At 37.6% G+C, this 26,162-nt stretch overlaps 1 protein-coding gene across 7 annotated transcripts in view; it reads right to left on the bottom strand.

The window, feature by feature from the left end:
• Window positions 1-26,162, bottom strand: part of DROSHA (drosha ribonuclease III) — a 117,090-nt gene that overhangs the window by 64,662 nt on the left and 26,266 nt on the right. For all 7 annotated transcript variants that reach the window (XM_045787175.2, XM_087867961.1, XM_087867964.1 and 4 more), the window contains 6 exons: window positions 22,178-22,264; window positions 19,414-19,500; window positions 13,886-13,957; window positions 12,215-12,296; window positions 11,183-11,257; window positions 1,428-1,597 (listed from right to left, as the gene is read on the bottom strand). In XM_045787175.2, coding sequence (XP_045643131.1) covers window positions 1,428-1,597; window positions 11,183-11,257; window positions 12,215-12,296; window positions 13,886-13,957; window positions 19,414-19,500; window positions 22,178-22,264 — 573 coding nt within the window. The remainder of the gene's footprint in view (window positions 1-1,427; window positions 1,598-11,182; window positions 11,258-12,214; window positions 12,297-13,885; window positions 13,958-19,413; window positions 19,501-22,177; window positions 22,265-26,162) is intronic.

Raw genomic sequence — 26,162 nt, 5'->3', positions numbered from 1 at the left:
AGATGTTACTGTCATGCTACAAAAAGTTGATCCAGAGTTTTTATTTTTATGAATCAAGGCTATTAAACAATTTGGCAGCCTTTTAAAAACAACAGCTTTGTTTAAACAGATTATTCTGTTTCTTTACATAAAAATATTTAATTCTCCATTTTTGGAAAACTTTATCCTGATAAGATGCCAAAATATAACTATTTTATGAAACAGTAACATACTTCAGAGAAAAATTGTAATTCAAATAAATATATAAAACAGTATTTTCTTTATAAGAGAAACCTACTTGGCTTTTAATTCTCTGTTCTTAATTTTTTATATTTTTACTTCAAAAATTAATATTAGAAGGTAATTTTAATATAAAACACTTAAGAAACAAAGAAATGGGAAATACTTATAATAAGTATGGCAAAGGATCAATAAAAAAGGATAAATACCACAAAAGAAAATTAGACAAGGGATATTAATAGGCCATTATCAAAAGAAAACACAAAAGGCCAATAAGCACTTAAAATACTAATTTTTGCTAGAAACCAAAATAAATACAAAACTGAACTATGTAATTTTTTTTTCCCTATCAGACAGTTTTTTTGTTAAACTAGTATATGAAGAAATGGGCATGCTCATATACTCTTGGTCAAAGTGCAAATTTTACAACCCTTCTAGCAGGCAATTTACATGTATCGAAAGCCTTAAAAATGTGCATAACTTCAGCCTATTAACGTCACTTACGGGACTTCTTCCTAAAAAATTAAATGGACTCATATTCAAAAATACATATATGTTTATGTATATATGTGTTTATACACACATATACAAATTCAATACAGCAATATTGGTGACAGCAAAAATCTGAAAGCAACCTAGGTGTTCAATAATAGGGGGTTAATTAAATAACTTAGGAGCCTTTTAATTACACTTGTAAAGACATTTAAGATTATGGAAAAATAAATTTGTGATTCTTGTTTCTGGAAGAGGATGAGAAGAAAAAGGTCTAAATATGAATATTTAATTGTATGACGCCAATTTTGTTTTAAGACAATATGAAAGTCTCTAAAGAGACTAGAAAAGGGAATAGTAACATCTTTGGAAAATGGAATTATGGATAACTTTTGTTGTCTTCTTTGGGCTGTTTCTCTATTTTCTTAGCTTTTTATAATGAAGATATATTACTTTTATACTCAGAAAAATATAAGATCTGAACATATCTAAAAGCTTCGAAATTCTCCACAATGGGCAGAATTTACTAATGAGATGAACTTACCACTAAATATGACTACATTGTAGTATTTTTTTTAATTTACTAAATATTTAAAAGGAAAAATTACTCAAAGGACAAGAATGAATACTTAAAACTAAATGTTCTGTTACTGGTTTGGTGAACAAATTGGAAAGAAGATGGTTCAGTCTCAGAATGTATAAGCACCAGAACATACCGTTCCAGGGTTGGTGACAATCATGCCTTTGCATTCTTCTGCATACTTCTGCCATTCAAGTTCTTCCCATTGCAGCATATTGGCGATCTCCTCTTCGGGAACCAGGGCTTTGCTACACCGTAATAAGTAAAGGAGAATCTGGTGCATGGACAGCACTTCCTTTCCTCCATCTTGGGTGGGAGTGGAAAGAGAGGGAAAAATAAAGCTACTCAACAGTCAATCTTCAGCCGAATAAGGAAAAAAACAAGATGGTGAGGGGGAAAAAAAGAGCATTTATAAAGAAGTAATTTAGAATTTACATTGTTTAACCAGGTGCCAAATAATACAAAAGCCATTTGTTTCATTGATGAACAGTGCTCATAAACCATCTCATTTACTAAAATGGCAACAACGACATTATAAATGATAAAAGGCTCCATTTGTGAGGTATGAATATAAAAAAAGTGCCTACCTAAATAAATTTAAAACCACCTAGCATAAAGAGCCACGGTTTATAATATACAGAACTATGTTATGTCTTAAATATTTTATCATTCTTTCTAAGGTAACAGATGAAAGCTCTTTAGAAGTGATGTTACTGTCTTAAGGAAATTCTAAGCTTTTATGAGATATTTATGGATGTTTCCAATAAGCTATTGTTGCATTATGGTCTAATTTTTTGGTGCTAATGTGCTGCACCTGCTGTGATGAATAGCATTAAAAAGCCTGCACTAATATCATGAAGATCATTACGGAGTTAGTACATGGAAAAAATACCAAGTATTCTGAGGCTTACAGAAGCATATATTATTACCAAGTACAGAGGATAAAAACAACAAAGGACATAATTAAAGTACCTTGGAAAGAGCCAATTAATCTGGTACTTGATGAACCAAAGACATTCATATAATGTGGGCATGGATTTTGGGTTCACACGCTTCTGCCTTCTCTTTGGGCTTAACTTCTTGATCAATATGTGCAATCACCTTATACCCCTTTTCTTTGCCTAATCCCAACCCAAGAAAGGACAAGAGCTCTGAAGGTTTGGAGGACAATGACTACCCTCCTCAGCTCATGAGATATGCTAGGAATACCAGCATAGGGCCAAACGCTTCATGGAGAAACTAGGGACCAAGATGGTGGGAATGGGTGGGCACAAATGAGTGTCCTATTTATGCTAGAGGAATCTATGGCACGCAAGGAAATTTGGGGTACTAAAAAAAGGAAGAGGATGAAAGATCTTTTTTTTTTTTTTTTAAGATTTTATTTATTTATTTATCAGAGAGAGTGAGTGAGCACGCACAAGCAGGGGAAGTGGCAGGAAGAGGGAGAAGCAGACTCCCCGCTGAGCAAGGAGCCCCTTGTGGGACTTGATCCCAGGACCCCGGGATCATGACCTTAGCCGAAGGCAGACGCTCAACTGACTAAGCCACCCAGGCACCGCTGAAGATCTTTAATGTGGGTAGCTGTGATAAGAACCTGGACAGGACTGGGGCACCTGGGTGGCGCAGTCGTTAAGCGTCTGCCTTCAGCTCAGGGCGTGATCCCAGCGTTCTGGGATCAAGCCCCACATCAGGCTCTTCCACTGGGAGCCTGCTTCTTCCTCTCCCACTCCCCCTGCTTGTGTTCCCTCTCTCGCTGGCTGTCTCTGTCAAATAAATAATAAATTTTAAAAATCTTAAAAAAAAAAAAAAAAAGAACCTGGACAGGACTATACATCTGAGAAAGAAGAAAGATCAAAAATTTTTTTTGATCTGTGTGTGTTTTTTTTAATCTCAGACATTGTTATGGAACTAGACAGCATTGCTGCTATAGAGCTACCATATATGTAGGCATGCATTCATTCATTAAATACCTGCTTATATTCAACAAATATTTACTGAGCACCTATTATGCAGGTACTCTTCCAGACCCTAGAAATACAGTGGTGATCTAAACAACCAAAACCCCTTCTATTCCAGAGAAGGGAAAGACACAGTAAAAAATAACCACAAAATAGATCAGGTCAAGATAAATACACTTCTATGAAGAATCAAAATGGGCAAAGGACTGCAGCTGTATCTAAAATGGTGGTCAGGGAAGGAACCTATGAAGAGGTGTCCTGTGAGCAAAGACTAGAAAAAAGGAGAGGAGCCCATTATGCAGTAATCTCGGAGAAGAGTGTCTCAGATAGAAAAAACAGCAGAAGTCCTATGGTAAAGTGGGACTGATGTGTCCCAGCAACTGCAAAGAGGCAACATGGATGGAGTGAGGTAAGGAAGAAAGTGTCAAAGAGGTGGCAGGGAGGTTGGATCTTGCAAAGCTTCTACAGAGCACAGGAAAAGCTCTGGATTTTATTCTCTGATAAGCAGGTTTATTACCATTTTGTGCCACGCACTATGAGTGGTCCTGTGTCACAGTCATGGAAAAAAACAAAAGCACAAGCTCTAGGCCCTTAAGAAGCATGTAGGCTAATAATGATTAATCACAATAGTTTCTAGAGGAATCTTTGTAGATAACATTCTGAAAACAGAGTTCTTTTAATCAAAGACACTGAGTCTCCCCCCCCCACAAAAAAATGTCCAAGAAGTGACTAGAACACAATCAACCCACATGAGGACATGTTCTACCTACTGATTCAGATTATTGCTCATAGCAGTGAAATTTTTTATGCCTCATTACAAAACATCTGCTTTAAACCCAAGAGTCACCTTTAATTAACAAACTTCCATTGTAAAGGGCATATTTCTCAAGAGTCTGTCTCAAAAGACATTTCAATCTCCCTGCATATAACATGCTTTCCTCAATCAATGATGCTCCCCTCTTCGCTAAGGAGCCCAGCAAAGCCATAATGCCTATCACAATGCCTGTCTGTTTGAGCCCACAGTAGTCTCTACTTCCAGGCAGTCTGAGGCAAACAGATGCAAAAGACAACACTAAAGCCAGAATACGTTGATTTACACTGCCTGTGTATACATAGAGAACAGCAGAGAGAAAAAGGAACCCTAGACAGGCTTGAGAAGAACTACCACACTGACTAGATTCACTAGGAACCAAGAAAAGAGTAAAATAGTATTTGGCTCAAAATCTCTATATTTGGTAGTATCACTAAAGAGCTCTGCGGGCCTACCAGGATCCATCAGAAGCCCAGCATGCCGTAAGAAGGAAGAGAGTGTTGTTTTGTTATAAGGATTAGAAAAAAAAGGCTCAAATTTTATTTGGGGAAGGTGGTGTATGGTAGAAGGAGCAAATATATGCAATGCCAGGTATACAGAATAGCACTAAAACCTCCCCACCAGCAGTTACAGAGGGCTGACTTCATGGCACTGCAAATAGAAGTGAAATAGACTAAGTGCTATGAATTTAAAGTGAAAAGACTAAAAAACTAAAAAAGCTATTGGAAGAGAGAAATACTTGAGCCTACAAACCAACGACAGGGCCAAGTTTAGAATACCTGCAAGATAAAGAAAAAGGGACACGGGTGCTGGGGTGGCTCATCAGTTAAGCATCTGATTTCAGCTCAGGTCATTATCTCGGGGTGCTGGGATTGTACCCTACCTCGGGTTCTGCGCTCAGCTTGTCCCTCTCCCTCTGCCTCTCGCCCCAACTCGTGCATGCGCGCACTCTCTCTCTCAACTAAAAAAAAAAATCTTTAAAAAAAAAAAGAAAAAGAAAAAAGGCCACCAAATGCTTGTAAGAATGCTTTTACCTAGTTTGGGTGCAAAGCTGCTAATGAGAAAGGAGAGCTTTACAGCAGCATAGAAACCAGAAACATTTAAAAACATACATATATTAGGTGCAAAGTCAGTAGTGTTGAGTGAGAAATTGTAAATGCATGTTGAAACCGGCTAAGTATTTTAAATGCCAACTACAACCTAAAGAGACAGGTATTTACCACTGTGACAAAGCAGAAACCCAGGACAGAGAACCTGAAATGAAAGGTTTACTGAGAAGGGGGATCGAGGCATTGCTCCAGGTTGGGTACTGGGGTGCAATCCTTATGGAAATCTTAAAAAAGGAAGACAAGACTCGAGTCCTGTCAGAGCCTGCGGGGCAAGGGCTGCATCCCTCACACCCAGCCCAGTAAAAAAGACACTCCATAAATATCTGTGAGAATGACTTTCTGAAGCAGATAAATAACATGGCCGCTTGCTCGCAGACTGCCATGAATATACTAATGTTAATGAATTGGCTCTTTTGGTTTGTCTGCTTTGCTACATGTTTATGTTGGGGATTTATGGAACTATGTCACTGAGGGCTAAGAAGTAATTTTTATCTCATTGGCTGAGATAAATAGGACATGATATAAATGAGAAATTAGAGCGGGTAAGCTAAGGTTAGCAGGAATTCTGCCAGCACTGGGACTGGAACTGTGACAACGGCTCATTATTTGGGAAGAACTGGAGTTTGTGTTTCAGGGAATGAATCTGGACAGTCATTAATGAACTGACAGACTTTATAAACTGCTTCTTAGAGACCCAATTCTCTCAGTTTATATTGCTTGATTATTTATATGGTAGGGGGGCAATTTGTTAGGGAATTTGTAGTAAGAATATGGCTGGTTAAACAAGTATTTCTCAACAGTGTAATAGTTATTTTAAGAACTATAAAAATACCTTCCTCTTTGCCTACACTGAGAATAACCACATAACTGCATTATCACGTCTCATGTATACTCCTGCTAACATGTCTTTACATAATCTTAACTTTTGAAAATTTGTATTAACGGATATTTCCTAAACTTCCCCCCAGAAAGTTACCTTTCCAAATAGAAAAAGATGCTGTATCAACTGATGTTTTTTTAAACTACACTTGGCTCCCTGGGAATTCTGAGATAGTCTCCCAGCCTCTGGCTCTCTCTCAGCCATACCTGCAAACTACTTCACCAGAATGGGGCAATTTCCAGAAATCAATCTGCACAATAACCGATTTATAAAACTGATTCAGGAATTCTGAAGCTTTAGTAACAGTGATGATACAAGCAGTGAACAGCCTTTCCCGTAACAGCAGCCTTCCTATCTTGAATTATGCCCTGCCCTAGCCCCAGCCCCAGCCCCAGCAAGAATAAAACCTTAAACTAACTCTACAAGAGCTCTTATCAATGGTTTGGCTACCAAAGGTAGAGGCGGGGATTGGAAAGAAACAAAAATTAGAGAAAATCCTTAAAATCTCAATAAACTAGCTGCCTGTGATTTGACTGCTGGTCAACTGGCCTGAATCGAACAATCCTTGGTTTAAACTATAAGCTTCATTTTGGATAAATTTATATGGAGCAAATGAGACAGCTATCTTCAAAACTGGGTAAACTGGGAAACTAAAGAAAAATGATAATGACTGATAAAACTTCAATTAGACATAATAAATTGATATAGATGAAAAGCAAACGAGCATGAGAGGATCGTGAAATACCTGAACTGTAATGAAAGCTGTTCATTCTCATACGAGTTCAAGTAAGATGCAAATAATGTGAGGTTACGCTGTGCCTCTCAGATGGACACAACTGTAGAAGTCATGATATCCAGTATTGGCAGATACACAAAAAAAGGGTACCACGAAAAATGTTGGTTAGAGATACATATCATGTCCTTTCTAGAGAGCAATGGGCAACAATTTCCAAACACTGTCTTAACAAATAATTTTACTTCTAGAATTCTCCCTTATAGGAGATGCATAAGACCACTGTCAAGGTATTTATACGTAATGGGGAAAAAAATAGAGACCTCCAAAATAATTGTGACTAGAGGAATTGTCAAAAAAATTAATGTTCACTTATACTATGGAATGCTATGAAGGTGTTAAAGAATGAGGCAATGTATTTTTATAGAGGACATCTGAAATAGTTGAGTAAAAAGTCAAGTTGTATAACTTTATTTAGTGTTATCCCCACTTAAAAAAAGCATAAATTTCCCTATATAGGGTAAAATGAATACAAACTAAACCATATATAGTATCTACTCATTTTCACAAGTCTAGAAGGGGGTATTTACTTTTTTACTTTACACACTTTCGTATCATTTGTGTACACACACATACACACACAGTGGAGCCAATAAAGGGTAAAAGTAACACTTCAATTCAGTGAGGAATGAATGATCTTTCCAATAAATGGTGCAGGGTCAGCTCAATATTCATACTGAAAATAAGGAATCTTAAAAAAAATAAAATAAAAATAAGGAATCTTGACTCATATCTCATACCAACTGGAAAAACAAATTTTGAAACAGATCAGAGATCTAAATTTCTAGAAAACATAGGAAGAGTATCTTGATGACCTTAGGATAGGCAAAGACTCCATAAACAAGGTAAGTATAAAAAAATATGTAAATTGGACTATATTAAAATTAAGAATTTCTGTCCATCAAAAATCACCATTAAGATGCTGAAAAAGCGATCCACAGAGAAGGTACTGGCAACCTATACATCTGACAAAAGTCTCATATATGGTGTATATATAAAAAAAACCTAACAAATAAATGAGAAAAAGACATCACCCAATAGAAAAATAAGCTAGATTCAAACAGGTACTTTAAAAAACAATATCCAAACAGTTATTTAATACATGAAATGATACTCCATTTTATAAGTATTAGGGAAGTGAAAATTAAAACTGAAATATGATACCTCTGAACACTCATCAAAATGGCTAACTTGAAAAAGAACAAAAAACGCCAAGTGTTGGTGACGATGTGGAATAACCTGAACTGTCCTATACACTGCTGGTGGGGAGGGAAAATGAGACAATCATTTTGGAAAACGGTTGGAAACTATCTACACAGCTCAATATAAACAAAACTAGAATTTCCATTCCTAGGTAAATATCCACAATGGGAAAGCGTAAGTATATGCTCCTCAAAAGGCATGTACAAGTGTAATGGTGACCGTATGTATGCTATTTGAAAGAGCCAAAAACAGATAATACCCAAATGTCCATTAATCACAGATAGGTTAAATGCATCTTTGTTATACCATATAATACTATGTAGTAATGACAATGAACCAACTATAGTTAACTGACACAGGGGTCTCAAAAACACATAATACAAAAGAAGACAAAAACAAAAAGAACACACACAATTCTAGTTTTTATAATTAAAGAACAGGTAAAACTAACTTGGCATTTTCAAGTCAGAATAGAGGCTACCCTTGAGAAACTGGGAGGTGACTGCAAAGGGGGTCTTGAATGCTGGTAATCTTGATCCGAGTGCTGAGTACACAGTCATATTCCCTTTGTGAAAATTCACTGAGTCTTATATTTATGATATGTGCACTTTTCAGCGTTTGTGTTATACTTCAAAGGTTTACTTTTTAAAAATAAGAGATAATACCAAAGAATGTTTGAAAGTACATTCACTCTCATTAGTAACAAAATACATGAATAACTAGGCACTATTGTGATCAATTAAATAAAGTCAGTAAACAAGTATTTATTGAGTCCCTGCTATGTGCCAAGTAGTACGTTAGCACTGATACAAGACAGACACTGTTTACTCCTTAGCCTCATGGAGTTACAGGAAGGAAGGAAGGAAGGAGGAAGAAGTGAAGAAAGGGAAGAGGAAGGGTCCAAAATGTGAAGACTAAGAATGCATTTTTCATGGCAGCATAAATTGATGCTATTCTTTTGATAAGAAATTTGGCACTACATACCATGTTTCTTAAAATTATCCATCTGTTCAATGAATTAGTAAAAACTAGGATGCAAACCATATATTAGTATGATGACAACTAGGCAGAAACAGCCTATGCACTGAAAAAAAAATGAAAATATGTATCAAAATGTTTTTCAATTCATCATTTTCTAAGAGATTTTAATGAAGTTGTATTGTAAAAAAACAAATCAATCATAATTTGCCATCCAATACCAAAAGCATTTTATACATTAGATATTTTTCTGTATCTTTCAGGGCGTTTTAATATATGTATTTTCAAAGGGAAGTCTAATGAAAAGGTAAATCCTGTTTAAAAGGAAATCAATAGGTCTTTTTCTTTATGACAACCTAAATGCTATCCCTACATAGTTATAAGAAACACTTTGCAAGAGTTCAAATCCCACAAAGTAAATCTCTGACATAAGATTTTTCTTTAAGATGATTTTAAAACTGTCCACTTTCTTTTATGATTTTTCTGGTCATAAAATGCCTAGAGGCAGACAGATTGGGAAAGGAAAGGCTTTCAACAAGCTCACTCTAGCACCATCTTCTAGTAAGTTTGCTGCTAAAGCTCCATTATAAAATCAAAGATGCATTCACATGAGTAGACTTCTCAATAAAATAAAACCAGCTATACAAAGGAGAAAAGCTTTTGAATGCATTTTCCAAACGAAATAAGCATTAACAATAACACCAAAAATATGAGTAACTCTAACCTAAAATAAAAATAAGCCATTGTGACTGAATGTTTGAACTGAGGTAAGGGTATCAAGGACAAAATCTTGAGGTAAATCTAAACTAGAATGAGTAAATGAAAAACAAAAGGCACACAAGACAAATCAGAGAGCCAGGAGGAAAGCAAGGAGAGCTCAGCACACAAAAGACAGGGTCAAGAGCCCAGGTTCCACATCAGGGAAAAGACCGAAACTGGAGTGTGTCCACTGGATGTGGCCTTTGGGAGTCTAGCTTTGGCATCAGCAGCTGCAGCAGGGTGGGGGTTAGAGGGAGTGGGGTGCCTAAGCAAAGCCAGCCTGTGAATGAACCAAGGTCTGACAGGCTCAAACCAGGGTTCTGAGGCATGGGGGAGGCAAGGTCTCCAGAGGCATGAGGAGAGCTTGACACAGAGCTGATTTCCTGAAATTGCTGACATGTGAGCAATATATTACATTTTACATTTTGAAAAGCTCCCCAGCTGACCACAGATTAATCGCAACAGCTAATTGTTTTTTCCCCAGTATCACTGAGTGGCCCAGAAACAGGACAAGAAGCAGCAAATGGCCAAATTGACATTTCAATGGAAGGTGGTGGTTGGCACAAGGGGCTGAGGTCACTAGAGCTGAGAGACAGAAGTCGGAGCACAAGACTTAAGTGAGAAAGCAAAGAAAGGTAGCTGTACACAGGGAAAAAGGGGAAAATTCAAGGAGAAGCAAAGGGACTAGGGCATGAGAGGTTGGAGGAATACAAAGATGTCACCAGAAAGTACGATGCCAGAGATTCTAGGGATGAATTCATTTAGGTGAAGATTCTGCAAACTAAAAGGCGTCCAAAGATTTCATAAAACCCAGCCATTTTTAAAAACACAAAATATAACGCCATATCTCACAGCTAGACTCTTAAAAAATTTTAAAACTTAAATTACTGCTTTAAAAAAACAAAAAATAATATATTTACTTATATATTTTAATTAGTGAGAAAATAACTTATTTTTTCACTATAAAATGGATGTGTCAAAAAATAGGAAAAAAACACCAATAATACCACTACCTTAATATACCTATTATTGCAGTAATTTTTAGCATAGTTATAATTACACTGCATATAAAATTTTATGCTAATTATTTTCTAATTAACTATATGCATTTTTTAGAATGACATTTTTCCATGTTACTTTTAATACTTGCATGATATTTTATCAAGTAGATTTTCAAATTTATAAATCATTTGTCCCATTGCTCATCTAATTTGGGGCTACCATAAATTACACAGGGGTACAAATCAGAGTGTATAATTTTACATTTCATCCCTGACCTGAGAAGTAGATAATTAACAGTGTCTGAGGTGGGAAGTTGTCCCTACAGATTAAAAAGAGAATGGCAGGCTTATTTTCAGATGTACTATCTTACTGGGTCACTGACAAGCCAAAAGATTTACCTGGAAGAAATCTCACAAAACGTGGCATGAAATGAAATCTTGGGCAGCAGGGAGGACTGTCTTCAAACAAAGGGCCTAAAGCAAACAAGTGAAAAGGAAAGAAAAAATAAATAAAAATCTTAGAAAACAAACACTGTGGCTTAATTCCTAAGATTTATGATAACCACAAAGAAACACCACCGGAGAAGTAGGGACATAAAAAACACCACCCCTCTTCTCCCCAACAGTTAAATCAATCATGTGATAACTGCCACAAACATCCCATGAAGACTGCAGTGAGGGGACTACCCAAAGTCAGAGGAAAATAAAGGCCCTACGGATATATCCTGTATACAACACATGCCGTAAAACTTTTTTTAGAAGTCCACAAATATAAAGATTTTTGTTATGGTTGAACTATCGCATGATATAGTATGCTTGTGTTTTAATTCTTTTCTATTTTAATCAATATCACTGGGGGGAAAAGAAACAAATACTATTAAAAACTTGGTCTGAAAAGCCATTCATCAATACGCTGTTTTAAAAATAAATAAGTCAATGTCTGCTGGAATACAAACACTTCCAAAGGAATGAACAATTACCTAAGAACCAAGTTTGAACTGATGTAGCTCAGAGTGTATACGTGTGTTTTGAAGGCTAACTGAAGTTCTGCTTTAATAAACTGTCATCTTGGAAGAAGTTTATTACAGTAAAGTTCAATAGATTTAAAATATTAACTACTGAGATTTTCCCTAGTGTACATAAACCAAGGTAGTTACTCATACTAACTGATACCATCTTCTATCAGTTAGGTAATGGATAATGGTAATCTTAGGTAAAGAACACTGTCAAATTGTATTAAAATTTTAAATAAGACCCATAAGGACTTATTCACGTCAAATGATAGCAAGTATTCCTATGAATAACATACTTTCCCCTGGGTATTTAAAAAATAAAGGGAATTTCAACTGTCTCCCCACTGTTAGAAGCTTTTACATATACTACAATGTTCTTCTACAAGCATTACACTTCTCTTTAAATCTTGTTATTCACCTTTAAGATTCCAGTCATACAATTCCAAAATATCTCTGAACAGGAATAATGAAAAGAGTTCAAGTCCTTTCACACAAAAATTCTGAAAAATAAACCAAAATCAAATTATTATAGTACTGCAAATGTATATGCACTGAAGGTTCCACTTATTCTAGCCAAGTGTCTTAAAAAGTGTGTTTTAAAACTACATTAAAACCATGTAATTTCCTAAGAATTCCACTCTCCTCCAACAGTTGATTGGCTTGAGACATAAATGAAGTAGGCAATAATGTCATTAGGATTCCTACAAAACTGTAAACTCAGCCCTTTCAAACATACAAACAAAATGATGTGAAATTCAAAAATTAAAATCTCATTATATTTTTCTAGCCTATTAAATCTCAGAATTAGAATTTCCTGGGGACTTTTTGTTAATTCAAACTACACACACACACACACACACACACACACACACACACACACACACTGGTGGGCTCTAATAGGTTTGTCCCACCACCCAACCCCTGCTCACCCTCACCCTTGGAACACCCCTAGAATCACCATTATAGTTACCATAAAAAGAGGTCTTTTGTGCCAAAAAAGTTCAAATTCTTAATGAAGGCAAATAGAGGACTAAGAAAAACTACAAAACTTTGTACCAAAATTTCTCCTGTAAACAAGCTTAACAGATGATATATTTACAAGTGAGACTTGTCTCATAATTCTTCCTCCTACTTGTCTTGCTCAGGGTTCATAAATCACCCTGTGTGAGATCACGCCAGAAGTCATCAACTTTTACAATAGCAAATGAAGGCTTATGACCTTAAAAATCAAAAGGAAGCAAAAAAGCCCTTCTAAGCTGGAGAACGAAGGGGCGGCCCTTTCTCTTTAATTCTTTTTGAAAGACAGGTAGAATTACCAGGACTTGCTCAGAATGAAACAGGTGCCAACTAAGCATGTGTGTCATGCTCATCAATCCCCCTCAGTGCTCCACTGCCCATGACAGAGCTTCACTGTTAAACAAGGTTTGCAAGAAGAGCCAGGGGCTCAGGAAATCGACCCCGACTCAACAAATGTTAAGTGCACAAGCTTGTTTGCTGTCTAGTTGTTATTTCTCAGTGTGATTTGTTGACACCACTAAATTCAAGATCAGGCAATGAATCATTCTGAGATTCACATTAATCTTGTTTTGGAATTTTAAACCTCTTGCATGTATTTAGATAAATCTGCTGCTGAGCATCCGCAATGAAAAACAATTAGGAAAAATATGTAAATATATGGCAAGAAAAATGAACCAAGCATTGATCTTGTCATTGGAGATAATGAATAAGATTATTCCAACAGCTATCAGATTCGGTTTCACTGTTCTAATTTCCCCTCTGACAATGACCAGTAACCAGAATCTGTCCCCTATCCAAAACAAACTGGAAACAGATGTAATGTTACTATCAGCAGATGCAACACAAGAAGTAACTTCAAAAATAGGCCAACAGAAGTTGAAAAATGACCCAAATTTTAACCTTGCTCCTAGAGCTACAGCTCACTGACCCTTTCAACAGCGAACACCACTCTGTGGGGGCATTCCTATGGCAAATAGCCAGAGCTGGCCAAGTTCAATGGTTTAAAGATTTAAGTGTGAAATAAGCAAAAAGAGCAAACTACACCAGGCTGTTAAATAATCTTTTCTCTTACCTCAGGCATCATCTCCTCAATGAAATGAATTGTGTAGTCTATGTTGAACCTGATTACTTTACACAGTGGAATCTGCAATAAGAATGAGAGGTTCAGTTCTACAGTACCCTCCTGCAGGCTCCCAGTGCACGTGTATTTGCTCTCTGACCCATAAGGCCATGCATGAACCAAATGAAAAGGTTTCACTTGAATCCAAGCTGCTAACAGTACTGTACACGAACCTTTGACACAACTGCAGGACTTTAATGGCAAGAACCCAGCTAGCCCGGCCTCTAGAGGAAACCTGCATAATGTTGGTGCTTAATTAACTGTATTAGCAGCAGCAACACAAACATAAGAACCCACTAAAACCAAACATATCACCTCTAAAGTACTGATAAAACCACAATTAAATATTTTTCTCAGGTTTTTTAAATCTTTCAGAATCTTTAGCTTTCAAGTCAATCAGGGATAGCAGGATGACATAACAACAGTTATAGATTCATAAGTCACCGAAGTGCACAGAACTCAGGCTGTCCCTCTGGCTCTGGAGCAAAAGCAACCATGGTAATAACAGTAATAATAGCTCACACTTACTGAGCAGGCGCTGTTGTGCTGCTTCACCTATTGTCACGAATGAAACCACACCCATAAGATACGCGCAACTATTACCCCCATTGTACAGTGGAGGAAACTAAGACAGAGGCACCAGGTACCTTGCCTAAGGTAGCTGGTAATAAGAAAATCTTGCTCTAGACCACAGCTCTGAGCCGCTAGAGTATACACCTCTCATTATGTGTTCTGATACTCAGGGTCTGTGTGAAAATGGAGGAAACCCAGATGAAATAAATCCACATCTTGTTCGGTCATCGGACACTAGCCTAGTGCCTACACATAACAGGTTTTCCATAAGTGTATTTTTCAATGAAGGAAGGAATGAGAGGGAAGGTGTGAGGTTACTGAAGTGGCTTAGCAGACGAGCTGGAGCAAAGAATAGACTCAGAAGCCTAGAGATGTGTTAAGTAGGCTTTTCTGACCATTCAATCTGTCTATAAGATGATTTTATAGAGATATAATCGTTTTTACAAACCACAGCAATCAGAAAGAAACAAACTTTAATTCTACTAGCAAAAAGAATGGTAAGAAAACAGTCTTATAATGCCATCTACTGGAAATCTTTTTTTCAGAAATGAAGCTTAGTTCTCTGGTGCTTTTTCATTTTTTTTTTAAGGATAGTGACTAATTTGAGTGAAATTTTTAATTAACTTTAATAAGAAATCCATTTTCAACCTTGTGGTAATGAGTTCTAAATGAACTGAAGTGATATACTAAGACCACAATTATTTTTAAGTTCTTTATTCCTATAATTATTTAAAAATATTTGAGAATTCCAAATTTGTTTATTATTCATACTTTTAAATACCTATCCTTTGCCAACAACCTGTGTTAGGTCCGTAATTACTCTCAAATAAGCCACAGCCCCTACCTTTTTTTAAAAGGTAAGTATCTAAAGAGGAAGACAGGCATGTAAACAAGTATAAATAAAATATAATGTATATAATGTAGTTACGTGCAATTAAAAACAAATAAGCAAACAAAAAAGTATAAAGTACAAAAGAACCAAAGAGGAGGTAACATTTGAGTTGAGTCTTCAAAATGGGGAGAAATTTTCCAGGTCATCCAGAAGAATTAAGTTGGGAAAGAACAGTCTTTCTAGCAAGACAGAGAATAGGGAGGGAGCTGAGAGAAGACCAAGTCTTTTAGCTGTTCAGGAGTGAAATATACACGGAGAGAGAGAAGCAAGGAGATTCTAGACAAGAAAAGTATGAACTATGTGATGCAGACCGTATAAACCACAATAAGGAACAAGGGCTTGTCCTTATGGCAATGCAAAGTCACCCAAGTACTTTAAGTGAGAGACTATCATAGCTTATATTTTGAATTGGCTGCTCTGTAAACAGTGTGGGAATGGTTTATAGTAGAGCAAGGCAAGAGACCAAAAGACCAGACTGGAGTCTGATGAAATAGCCCAGGAGCCAAATGAAGAGAAGACTGGAAGTAAGAGAGAAAATTTTAACATGGGAGATGTTACTGAAATATACACTGACCATGCTGATGTGGAAGTGAAAGACAAGAAAGAAGAGAGAAAAATTTCTAGATTTCTGGTCTAATGACAAGATAAATCACAATGGCATTAATACAAAGAAATTCATAGGGTGTCCCCCAAGTACCTCAAATTCAATATGCAAGGAAGAGGATAAAATCAGTTTTGCATAGGTTGAAGGTGAAGTACTTGAGGGGATGTCAAGGTGGGTATGTCCAAAAGGCAATATGAAATGTGAGTATGGAGCACAGAGCCATGTCATAGCTATAAACATCAATTTGGTGGGGAGCAGAAGACACACAGAAGGAAAATCGGTCGGTGAGACTGTATTACTCAGAAGAGAGCACCCAGAAGAAAAAAGGACCAGCGCCGTTGGGAAATCAAGAGGCAGACAAAGAAAGAACAAAAGTTATTCCTTCTACCATGCACAAAAGCAACTCTGCTAGATGATTTATGCAAGGGCAGTTCTTTCCCCATATCATTTCAACTAAAATCCCCTTCTGGGATTCTTTCTTTGAGCTCTTCTCTTACATATACCTTATTTTCTTTTGGGCTCTCATCCATACCACCAAAGCCCTTCTGAGATAGAAAAATCTGGAAAAGCAAGATCTTTTCTATTCACTTTTATTTCTCAAATAAGACTCAAAGAGAACTTGTCATTTTTCTACATATGGCAAGCTCCATTTACTGAAAGGTCAATGGTCAATCAAATAATATAAATGCCTACCATTTCTTAAAACTTGTTTGAATACTGACATTAACTCTTATTTCGTCCTACCATTAAGAAACAAAGAACCCTCCCTAAACTTCTACATTCTAACTCTACTACTTCCAGGTGCTGAATGGCTAAATCCAGGGCAGTGAGGCCACTGGAAATAGAAAGCCATCTAAAAGCAGGGGTTTTCTTGTGCTTTTGAGGACAGGATAAGATATTATGCATCTAATACATGTATCTTTATAACTTTAGTTATGTTGTCAAAGTCCTTACATCAGGTATCCTAAGTAATAGCAAATGTGCTGTATAAAAGGATAAAATGCTCCCAAATGCTCTATACTTAGCCAACAAGGCTTTCAATCCACTTCAATTCAAGAAGATCTTAAGAAAACTTGTCAGAACTAGATTGGCTGAGATTCTAACATTACCATCATTTGCATGCCCTTCTTGATGATATGCTCTCTCTAGCAAGAAAATGAATCAGATCAGTAAAGCGATTTAATAATTCTTTTTCTGGGAGGCTATTTCAAATTCAAGAGGCCTTTGATGGATCTAATCCCTATGAACTGTACAACATTCAGCTTAAAACTCGATTTATTTTATCAACATCTCTAACATAAATGATGAGGCTTATCTTCTCATTACAGAGTGAAGTTCTCAAATTTGGAGAACTTGAGTATTTATATAAAATATATGCTGAAGCCAGGAATTTTCAGTCCTATCTTTTATTTTATAACAGTAACAACTGCAATTAATTGAGTATTAGCAGCCTCTCAGTGCCAAACCTTGTGCTGACAGGCTTTAAATAAAGTTCAAAGAATCACTCCTCCAAGGTCACATAAATACTAAGAATTGTTTAAAAAAAAAAAAAAAAAAAAGAATTAGAAGACACAAACCCAGGTCTGTCCAACATCTTATCCAAAATAAGAAATGGCAACATGTATGCCAAAAACCATGACAAACACTTTTCATGTGTCATCTCATTTATTTTTCACAAAAACCAGTAAGATTGCTACAACACCTCTATCTTACAGATGAGAAAATCAAGGATTATAGAGATTGAAATGTCAAATCATACAGCTGGTAAGTGGAATTCACTACTGCTTAAACCCTGGTCTCTCTGAAGCCACATGCTTTCCTTCTTTGATTAAGGTGATCCTAAAAGTTAAATGAGATCTATATTACTTCTAAGGAAATACGAGATAATTTTAAATATTTTTATGGTAACTAAACTATTTATATTTGCAAGCCCACTGAGGAAAAAGAGAAAGAAATGCATTATGTGGGAAGAGCTGGACTACAGGACCTCCAATGGTCTTTCCCACTCTGAGACTCTGAGGTTTGGTGTAACAAAGGATTTGAGTGCCTGAGACATTAAAAAAAAAAAAAGAAAGAAAGAAAGAAAAAAAAGTGAAGAAACCACCAAAATTCAAAACCTCTTAGTGCCTTTTCATAAAGACTGTTAAAGAACGGTCCAATATAAAATTCTGTAGCTATGGATGTTACTAGACTTACTGTGGTGATCATTTCACACTATGTACAAATGTTGAATCTAAATTATTACACTGTATACCTGGAATTAATATGATGGTATATGTCAATTATATTTCAAAAAAAAAGCATGGTCCAATATTATGCCCTTTTCTATATTATGGTCCACGCTGGAGGTAGAGGCAATGTGTATTATCAAACAATTTTATTTTTATATTTAGAATGTCATCCCCTTCCAAAAAAAATTCTCTAGGATAAAATATATTATGGGATAAGGAAAATTCCATTAAGACAACAATTTGTTTTAAATTAGTACCACTACTATAGAATCATGTCTACTTATAAAGAGAAAAAGAATGACAGAAAGGAACAAGGTCAGGCAAAAATTTTATTCTTTACTCTCCACTGGAACAGAATTTCAGTTTTGAGTAAAGAGCACTTAAATAACTTTTTAAACTGCGGATGTAATTTCTTATAAACAACTCAAAAAGGATTAAAGAACACTATTTTGAGGTAGATATACCACAGCTATAATTTCTTAAGTTCTCTAACAGCATTCAGACTGGGTGAAGTATAGTCTGAGCTGCCAGCAAATTCTACTCTGTGTCCAACTACAGTACAGAATAAGTAAGACAATTCCCAAGACTGTTCGCTTTGAGACAGCAAGATTTTGACTCACAGATACACAACTTCTATTTGAACCAATTACCAACAAAGCAACTTTAATACCTACATAAAAATATCACAGATGTCTATGTCAGACAAAATCTCTTAAAGAAGATGTTGTCCTGGGATTCGAAAGCAGAAAAATGTAGGAAATTAATGCCAGCTGCAGATGTCCCGAACACAGCTCTTTTTCTACTGCTCAGACACTAGATAATACCTGCTCCTTAAAACTTTCCAACCTTCTTTTGAAGGACACCCAACCCAAAATAGCTTTGACACATTATTCCACAGTTTATCCTTCTTTTTCAATCTTTCACACTCTCAAAATGTTATTCTAACACATGTTTACTTACACCATTTAATGTGGACCAAACCTGTGACTCATTAGCACAGATGTCACACCCCCACCTGACACACGCCACAGACTTCCTGCAGCTCAGGCAGAGGGACACAAAGTAAATGTTACTTACAAGTCAGAAGAAAAGAAATTTATTTTGACTTTTAGAAACAAAGAATGAAGGGAAGGAAGAGAGTATAGAAAAGGAGAAAGCCAGCCAATTAGCACATACTTACATTGGTCAGGGGGGCATGTGCAAACATAGAAAATCCTTCAAAGATATATTCATGATCATCATATTCAATCACAGTTGGCCTATCAGTCTAAAAGCAAGAAGAAACACAAAGCATGAATTTAAGAACATGATTTGCATGTACAGAAATCCATCAGAACACAAAGGTACCAAGAAGAGAAATGTATGGACTCTATAGGCTCCATGAACATTTTTCTAAACTACCAGGGAGAACTTTATACAAAAGTTTAATTTTAGGTGGAATTCTCTGGCTTCAGTAATATTTACATATTAAGACCATCAAGAATGTTTATTATGGATGTCATAAAGGGAAAAAAGGCTATATGGCTTCATTTTCTAGGAACTTGTTTTATTTCATCCCACAATACTATCAGATCTATTCTTACTGAACTGTATTCCTAAACTAACGAAAGTCCTAACAAGAACAAGATAACAGCACAGTCAACTCAAAGCTCAAAGTGGAAAAAGACTCAGCATCACGACAGTCAAGACTAGCAACAGCTTGGAAGGCCCTGAAAGGCCTCAGGGTGCCAGAGGCTCAACCCCTCACTGTTCCATTCCCAGGACCTCCAAGGAGAAGCCACCCCACCACGTACGGCAACAAATCAATTCCCACATAATGTCAAAAATTTTAATTATCTGAAAATTTAATCTGTAGTTAAAACATATAAATGTTAATCTAAGCATATGGATTCTCTTCCTTATGCTATTCTCACAGACCACAATTTTTAATACTAGATGCTAAATATGGAACTAATTATCAAGATTGGTAACCTAAAAGACACTTTTTTAAAAAAGATTTTATTTATTTCAGAAAGTGAGCGAGAGAGAGAGAGCATGAGCAGGGAGAGGGGCAGAGGGAGAGGGAGAAGCAGACTCCCCGCTAAGCAGGGAGCCTGACCTGGGGTTCTATCCTGGAACTCCAGAATATGACCTGAGCCGAAGGCAGATGCTGAACCGATTGGGCCACCAAGGAGCCCCAAAAAAACACGGTTTTTAACACAGGTATTAAACATTATTCTTTTAAAGGTTTTATATATATATATATATATATACACACGAAGAACTGCAGGAAGGCGCTAAAGAATACCCACATGTACCTTAGTTGTTTTGCTAATATTACTGTTACTATTTCTATTTGAATAACTCTAAATAAAGCTGGTGTAAATTAAATATAATGAAAAGAACTTCTGACAAAATAATAAGGTACAGCCACTTCGGGAAACAGTTTGGTAGTTCCTCAAAATATTAAACACAGAGTTACCGCACGATCCAGCAACTCCAGACCTAGGTTTATACTCAAGAGAAATAATAACATACACCCACACAGAAACTTCTACACAAACATGCACAGCCGCATTATTCATAAGAGCTTAAAAGTGGAGACTACCGAAATGTTCATCAACTTAATAAATGGATAGATATGGTATATCCACACAAGAGAATATTATTTGTCCATAAGAAGGAATAAAGTCTGGGACGCCTGGGTGGCTCAGTTGGTTAAGCATCCACTTTTGGTTCAGGTCATGATCCCAGGGTGCTGGGAGCAAGTCCTGCATTGGGCTCCCTGCTCAAGGGGAAGGCTGCCCCTCCCTCTGCCTGCTGCTCTCCCTGCTTTGTGTTCTCTCTCTCTGACAAATAAATAAATAAAATCTTTTAAAAAAAGGAATAAAGTTATATGTTACTACATGGATGAATCTTAAAAACATCATGCTGAGTGAAAGAAGCTAAAAAGATCACACCTTCTATGATCCCATTCATATGAAATATCTAGAATAGGCTAATGATGGAGACAGAAAGTATCTTAGTTGTTGAAGGCTGACGGATATGAAAGCACTGACTGCTAATGAGTACAGTGTTTCTTTTGAGCATGGATGATGACAATGTTCTAAAATCAGATTGTGGTGATCGTTTCACAATTCTATGAAAAGAATTATATCATGAAATAAACACTTTAAATGGGTGAATTTTATGGTATATGAATGATAACTTGATAAAGTTGTTTAAATATGTAATTACTAACAATCTAATTTTGAAATTGAAATCTCTCGATGATAGGAGTAATAGAATTAATAACTTTGCACTGTGACAAACAAGGGAGCGTAGTGGAATAGCAGACAGTCATGTGCATTACAGTCACATCGTCTAGGTTTAAATCCCCACTCTGTCACTTACTACCTGAACAATCTTAAGCAAGTTACTTAATCTCATTTGTAAAACATAGATTACTGCCCCATCTGTATAGTGGGGATTATAATTCTCCTTCATCGGTTTGTTGTGAAAAATAAATTAATACCTGTTAAACATTCAGAGTGGTGCCAGGTACCACAGTCAACAAATATTACATATTATTATTACTGTCATAAATACAACAGACCTTCTTGATTGGGTCACTAGAGAATATATTAGTTATTCACTGATTTTTAAGAGATAAGAAAGTGTTCTACACATTTTTCCAACTCCACAGTTCCAATGAATAGCTCCAAAAGTAATGGCTATCATGAACATAGCTACTACGAGGTACTGACAACGTAACTGAAAAAAGGTACAGAAAGTGGTATAGTGAAAGGAAGCAAAATAAGTCATTATGATAAAGGCTAATTTTATCAACATAAAAATAAAAATTTTTTTAAAGAAAATTTAAAAACAGAATCAGTATTGAGCCTATTCACATTTTAACCTATTTGTACACATCCAACCTATTTCCATTTTAAAATAAATGAAATCTGATTTTATTAGGAACTTACCAAAAAATTTGTAGGAGGGGAGACTGTAATTCGATAGTGGAAAAGTCTGCCAGCGTTGTTGGTCATGGGACGACAGGGCTTGATAGCCTGAGGGAGGAAAACAAAAGCGAGTTTAAAAGTAAAGTAGCAGAATATTTTTATTTAAAAACAGACTGTATTTCTAGATTCACATCTGACAAAAGAGGTTTTATGTGTGCTCCTTCACAGGTTGGTAGGAAGAACAGTACCATTAACTAGATGAATAAAACAGGACCAGCTGGTTACCAGGCCTCACCCTATTTCCTTATATGCATGCAATACAAAGGGTTCAGACAACATGAAGATCTTTCTAGGTCTTAATTTCTATGACTATCTTCCTTTTATTTGTAACATAACACAATATTTCTTGACCTTTGGCTAAACTCCCAATATACTAAAAAAAAAAAAAAAAAAAAAAAAAGGAAAAATCTCAAAAGTAGTAGCAGGTTTTGATCGGGGGGAAAAAACAGTGAAAGGATCAAATATGCTCAGTAAAAAAAGAAGGAACCAGAAATGAAGGACACATGAGAGGTGGCAGAATAGAATATACATGGAGTTCAAATTGGGAAAAGGAAAACAGCAACTGATGCTTTTTTTGTTCTCCTTCCTTGGATCACCACCAGATTGATGGGGGCTTTGCTGGGGCTGACTCATAGTTCAACTGATCCCTCTGTCCAGTCCTGCTTACACATTCCTCCTCTCACAGGTGAAGTTCCCTAAGAAACATCAGACACTCAAACTTCATCTTAGCATCTGCTTCCGGAGAATGCAGTGTGTAGCTCCAGGAATGATCCAAAAAACCAGGAGATAAGATAGGATTTTGGAGCTGAAATCACTTATCACCCACTGACAATGAGGACCCCATCATGGTGGTAGGTGGAGTCCCTGGCACCAGATGGCAGACCAATTGAAAAACTTTCAAAGATGGTGAATCGGGAGGGTGTACCAGTGGAAGCAGGTGCAGTGTACCAGGTATTTAAGACTATGAGAGAATGTGTGCTATCAGGATGACGGGATAGATGGCTGTTGCTAAGCACCACTGATGTTCTAACATGTCCCTCAAACTTTAGTGTGCCTTGAAATCACTGGAGGGCTTGCTAAATCTCAGACTGCTTGCTCCCCACCCCCAGGGTTTCTGATTCAGCAGATGAAGCAGTCTGAGAACTTGCATTTCTAACGAGTTCCCAGATGAAGCTGATACCTGGAGAACCACTGCTCCACAGAAATGTAACAGGAGAGGCAGAGGAAAGGCAAATGGAAGCCAGACGAAATGCTAGAGACACACAGAGAAGCTGTCCCCTGCATTGCCAAGACCAAACCCAGGGTCAGAGATGTGTGGACCTTAGAGACAATTAACGGCCAACCAGCGTAGATCTGTTATGCCAAGGGACGAGACTTGGAAATCTGAGATGAAGACATACAGGTTTTAACTCCCCAGACGCCTCGAAACCTTCCATCTCCTCAGAGGTGGCCCAACCCTGTCTATTAAGAGCAATCACTCACCTGTGTCTGAAGGCAACGGAAGACGCTGCAAGGCAACACTGCCTCCCCACAATCAGTCTCCCCTCCTGGTCAACAGACCTATAATTAGGGTCACTTCACAGCATAACCCAGCTGGGGAGGTGCTGCGAGAAGAAATTATATCCCAAAGGAACTGTAAGAACTAGCCAGCACGTGCCAGCAGCAGGAATCTGCACAAGACTGGATGCTCAGAGTGCTTGACCAAAAGGCCCAGAACACAGAAGTGGTTAGAGACGAGTTCATTGACTTGAGAGCATTCAGGATTCAGGGACACCACATGCCAGGGACTCCCTGCTAGGATGTCTCCTAAAAGCATGAAAAAGCAACAGCCCACGATGAGTGTAGTTAAAATACCAAAATTGCCATGACAGAAAAGAAGTAATTCAGAGTCAGGAAGTGGGCACATTAGAATGGATATAATATCTGTGACTGAAAAATATACCAGATTATCATATTCCATGGGAAGGCCCAGAGGACATGCCAAAGGCCATCTACTAGGGGCCAAAAGGAATATGTTGGGGAAGGGACACCAGCCTCACTAGGAAGATCAGTGGTGGCCTCCTCTGCAGGCCAGGGCTGACTGTAAGAGAGGCGGTCACAGAGCAGAGCTTGCTGACAGCAGTGGGGGTGACAGGACTCTGAAACAAGGGAGGCAAGATGGTGGGACTAATTATTAGAAGCCAGGTCTCACAGTATCATCATAACCAGCAAGATCAAAGTGGCAACTAAAGGCATCTAGCCCACAAAAAGTCATGGAAGTAGTTCATAGGACACAGTATCCTTAGGTAAAATAACTGAGTAGCTGACAAGAGTAATACTTAGTTTTTACCAACAGAAGAAATCAAGAATGGTTAACCAAGCAGCTGGAGGTAGGTTGCTCCAATAAACAGTCATGATCCCTTTCCCAGTTCCAGACCTACAGTAGGAAGGGCCCTACACCACTGCAAGCAAAAATGGTCATGACAACCCTGTCCTCCCCCAAAGAGGCCTATGGCCATTTACCCAAAAAACTGTGCATTGGGGAAAGGGGAACGGAGAGTGTTCAAGCAGTATTGGACACAGCATCTGAATCAGCACTGATACTCGGAGGAGACTGCATACATCACCTCGGTACACATTAGAGTTGGTGATACAAAGTCAAGGTAAAAAAAAAAAAAAGGAATCCCAGTCAAGGTATGGTTTACAGTAGGTCCCGAGTCCACAGATCTGCCCAGTGGGCATTTCCCCTGGTCTCCGAATTGACAAAATTGCTAGATGGCACCACCCCACATTGGATCCTTATTCTGTGGGATAAGAGCCATCACAATGGAAAAGGTCAAGCAGAAGCCACTGAAATTACCACCACCCCCGACACAGGCATCAAAACCAGGATCGCTCTGGGGATGATGGTGTAGATCAGTGCCATCCTTAAGGATCCAAAAGACCCAGGAGTGACAGTCTTTATCATATCTTTAATTCACCAATCTGGCTTCCGGAAAAAAAAAAAAAAAAACAGATCCTGCAGGATAACTACAGACTACCACAAGCTGAACCAAGCACTAGCTTTGACTCCCCCAGCTGTGCCAGATGCTACAGTTTAGAGCAGATTAATATGACCTCGGGTTCAGAGTGAACAGCAACTGATTCGCTGAATGTATTCTTTTCAATCCCAAACAGAATGAGGATAAAGAAATGGTTCACATTCTATGTTCATTCACATAGAAAAGACAACATTTACAGTTTTGCTGCCAGGCTGTATTAACTCTCCCACTCACTGTCCCAACAGTCCAAGGAGCTCTCGACCTTCTGGACATACTGCAGGACATTATCACGCTCCACTGAATCTGTGACATGATGTTTATCAAACTAAAAGCCTTGGCAAAGCATGCATGCTCCAGAGGGTGAGAGAGACACCTACAAAGATTCAGGGGCCTACCACAGCCACACCATTTTTAAGAGCCAGCGATCTGAGTGCCAAGACATGAGTCCACAATAAAACACAAATCACTGATTCTTCCACCTCCTACAATGAAGAAGAAAGCACAACACCAGGCGGGCCTCTTCGGGAGGCAGTATAATCCCCACCTAGGAACACTGTTTCAGCCCGTTCCTAGAGTGACGCAGAAGGCTGCAAGCTGTGAGTGTGGTTCCAGTGAGAAAGGCTGCAGCGGTTCCAAGCTGTAGTGCGAGCAGCCCTGCGGTAGGGGCCACGTTATTCAGCAAATCCTACACTGTTGGTAGGAAAAGATGCTGAGGGGAGTCTGTGGCCACACTGGGAGAATCACCATGCTATCTGGTGTTCTGGAGCAAAGCCATGCCATCTATAATGAAGAATTATATGCCTCTGAAAAACCACCAGTGTGCTACCTGGGAGACATGGAAGGCACAGCCAAGGGACAGAAACAGGCATGTGGCTGAACTGCCCATCACAAGCCGGGTTCTGTCAGTCTCATCCAGGCAAAAGTCT

Source organism: Ursus americanus, chromosome 15 (genome assembly GCF_024610735.1).
Source record: "Ursus americanus isolate L20-20 chromosome 15, mUrsAme1.1.p, whole genome shotgun sequence".
NCBI classification, from domain to species: Eukaryota; Metazoa; Chordata; class Mammalia; order Carnivora; family Ursidae; genus Ursus; species Ursus americanus.
This window is presented reverse-complemented; position numbering and strand designations above follow the sequence as displayed.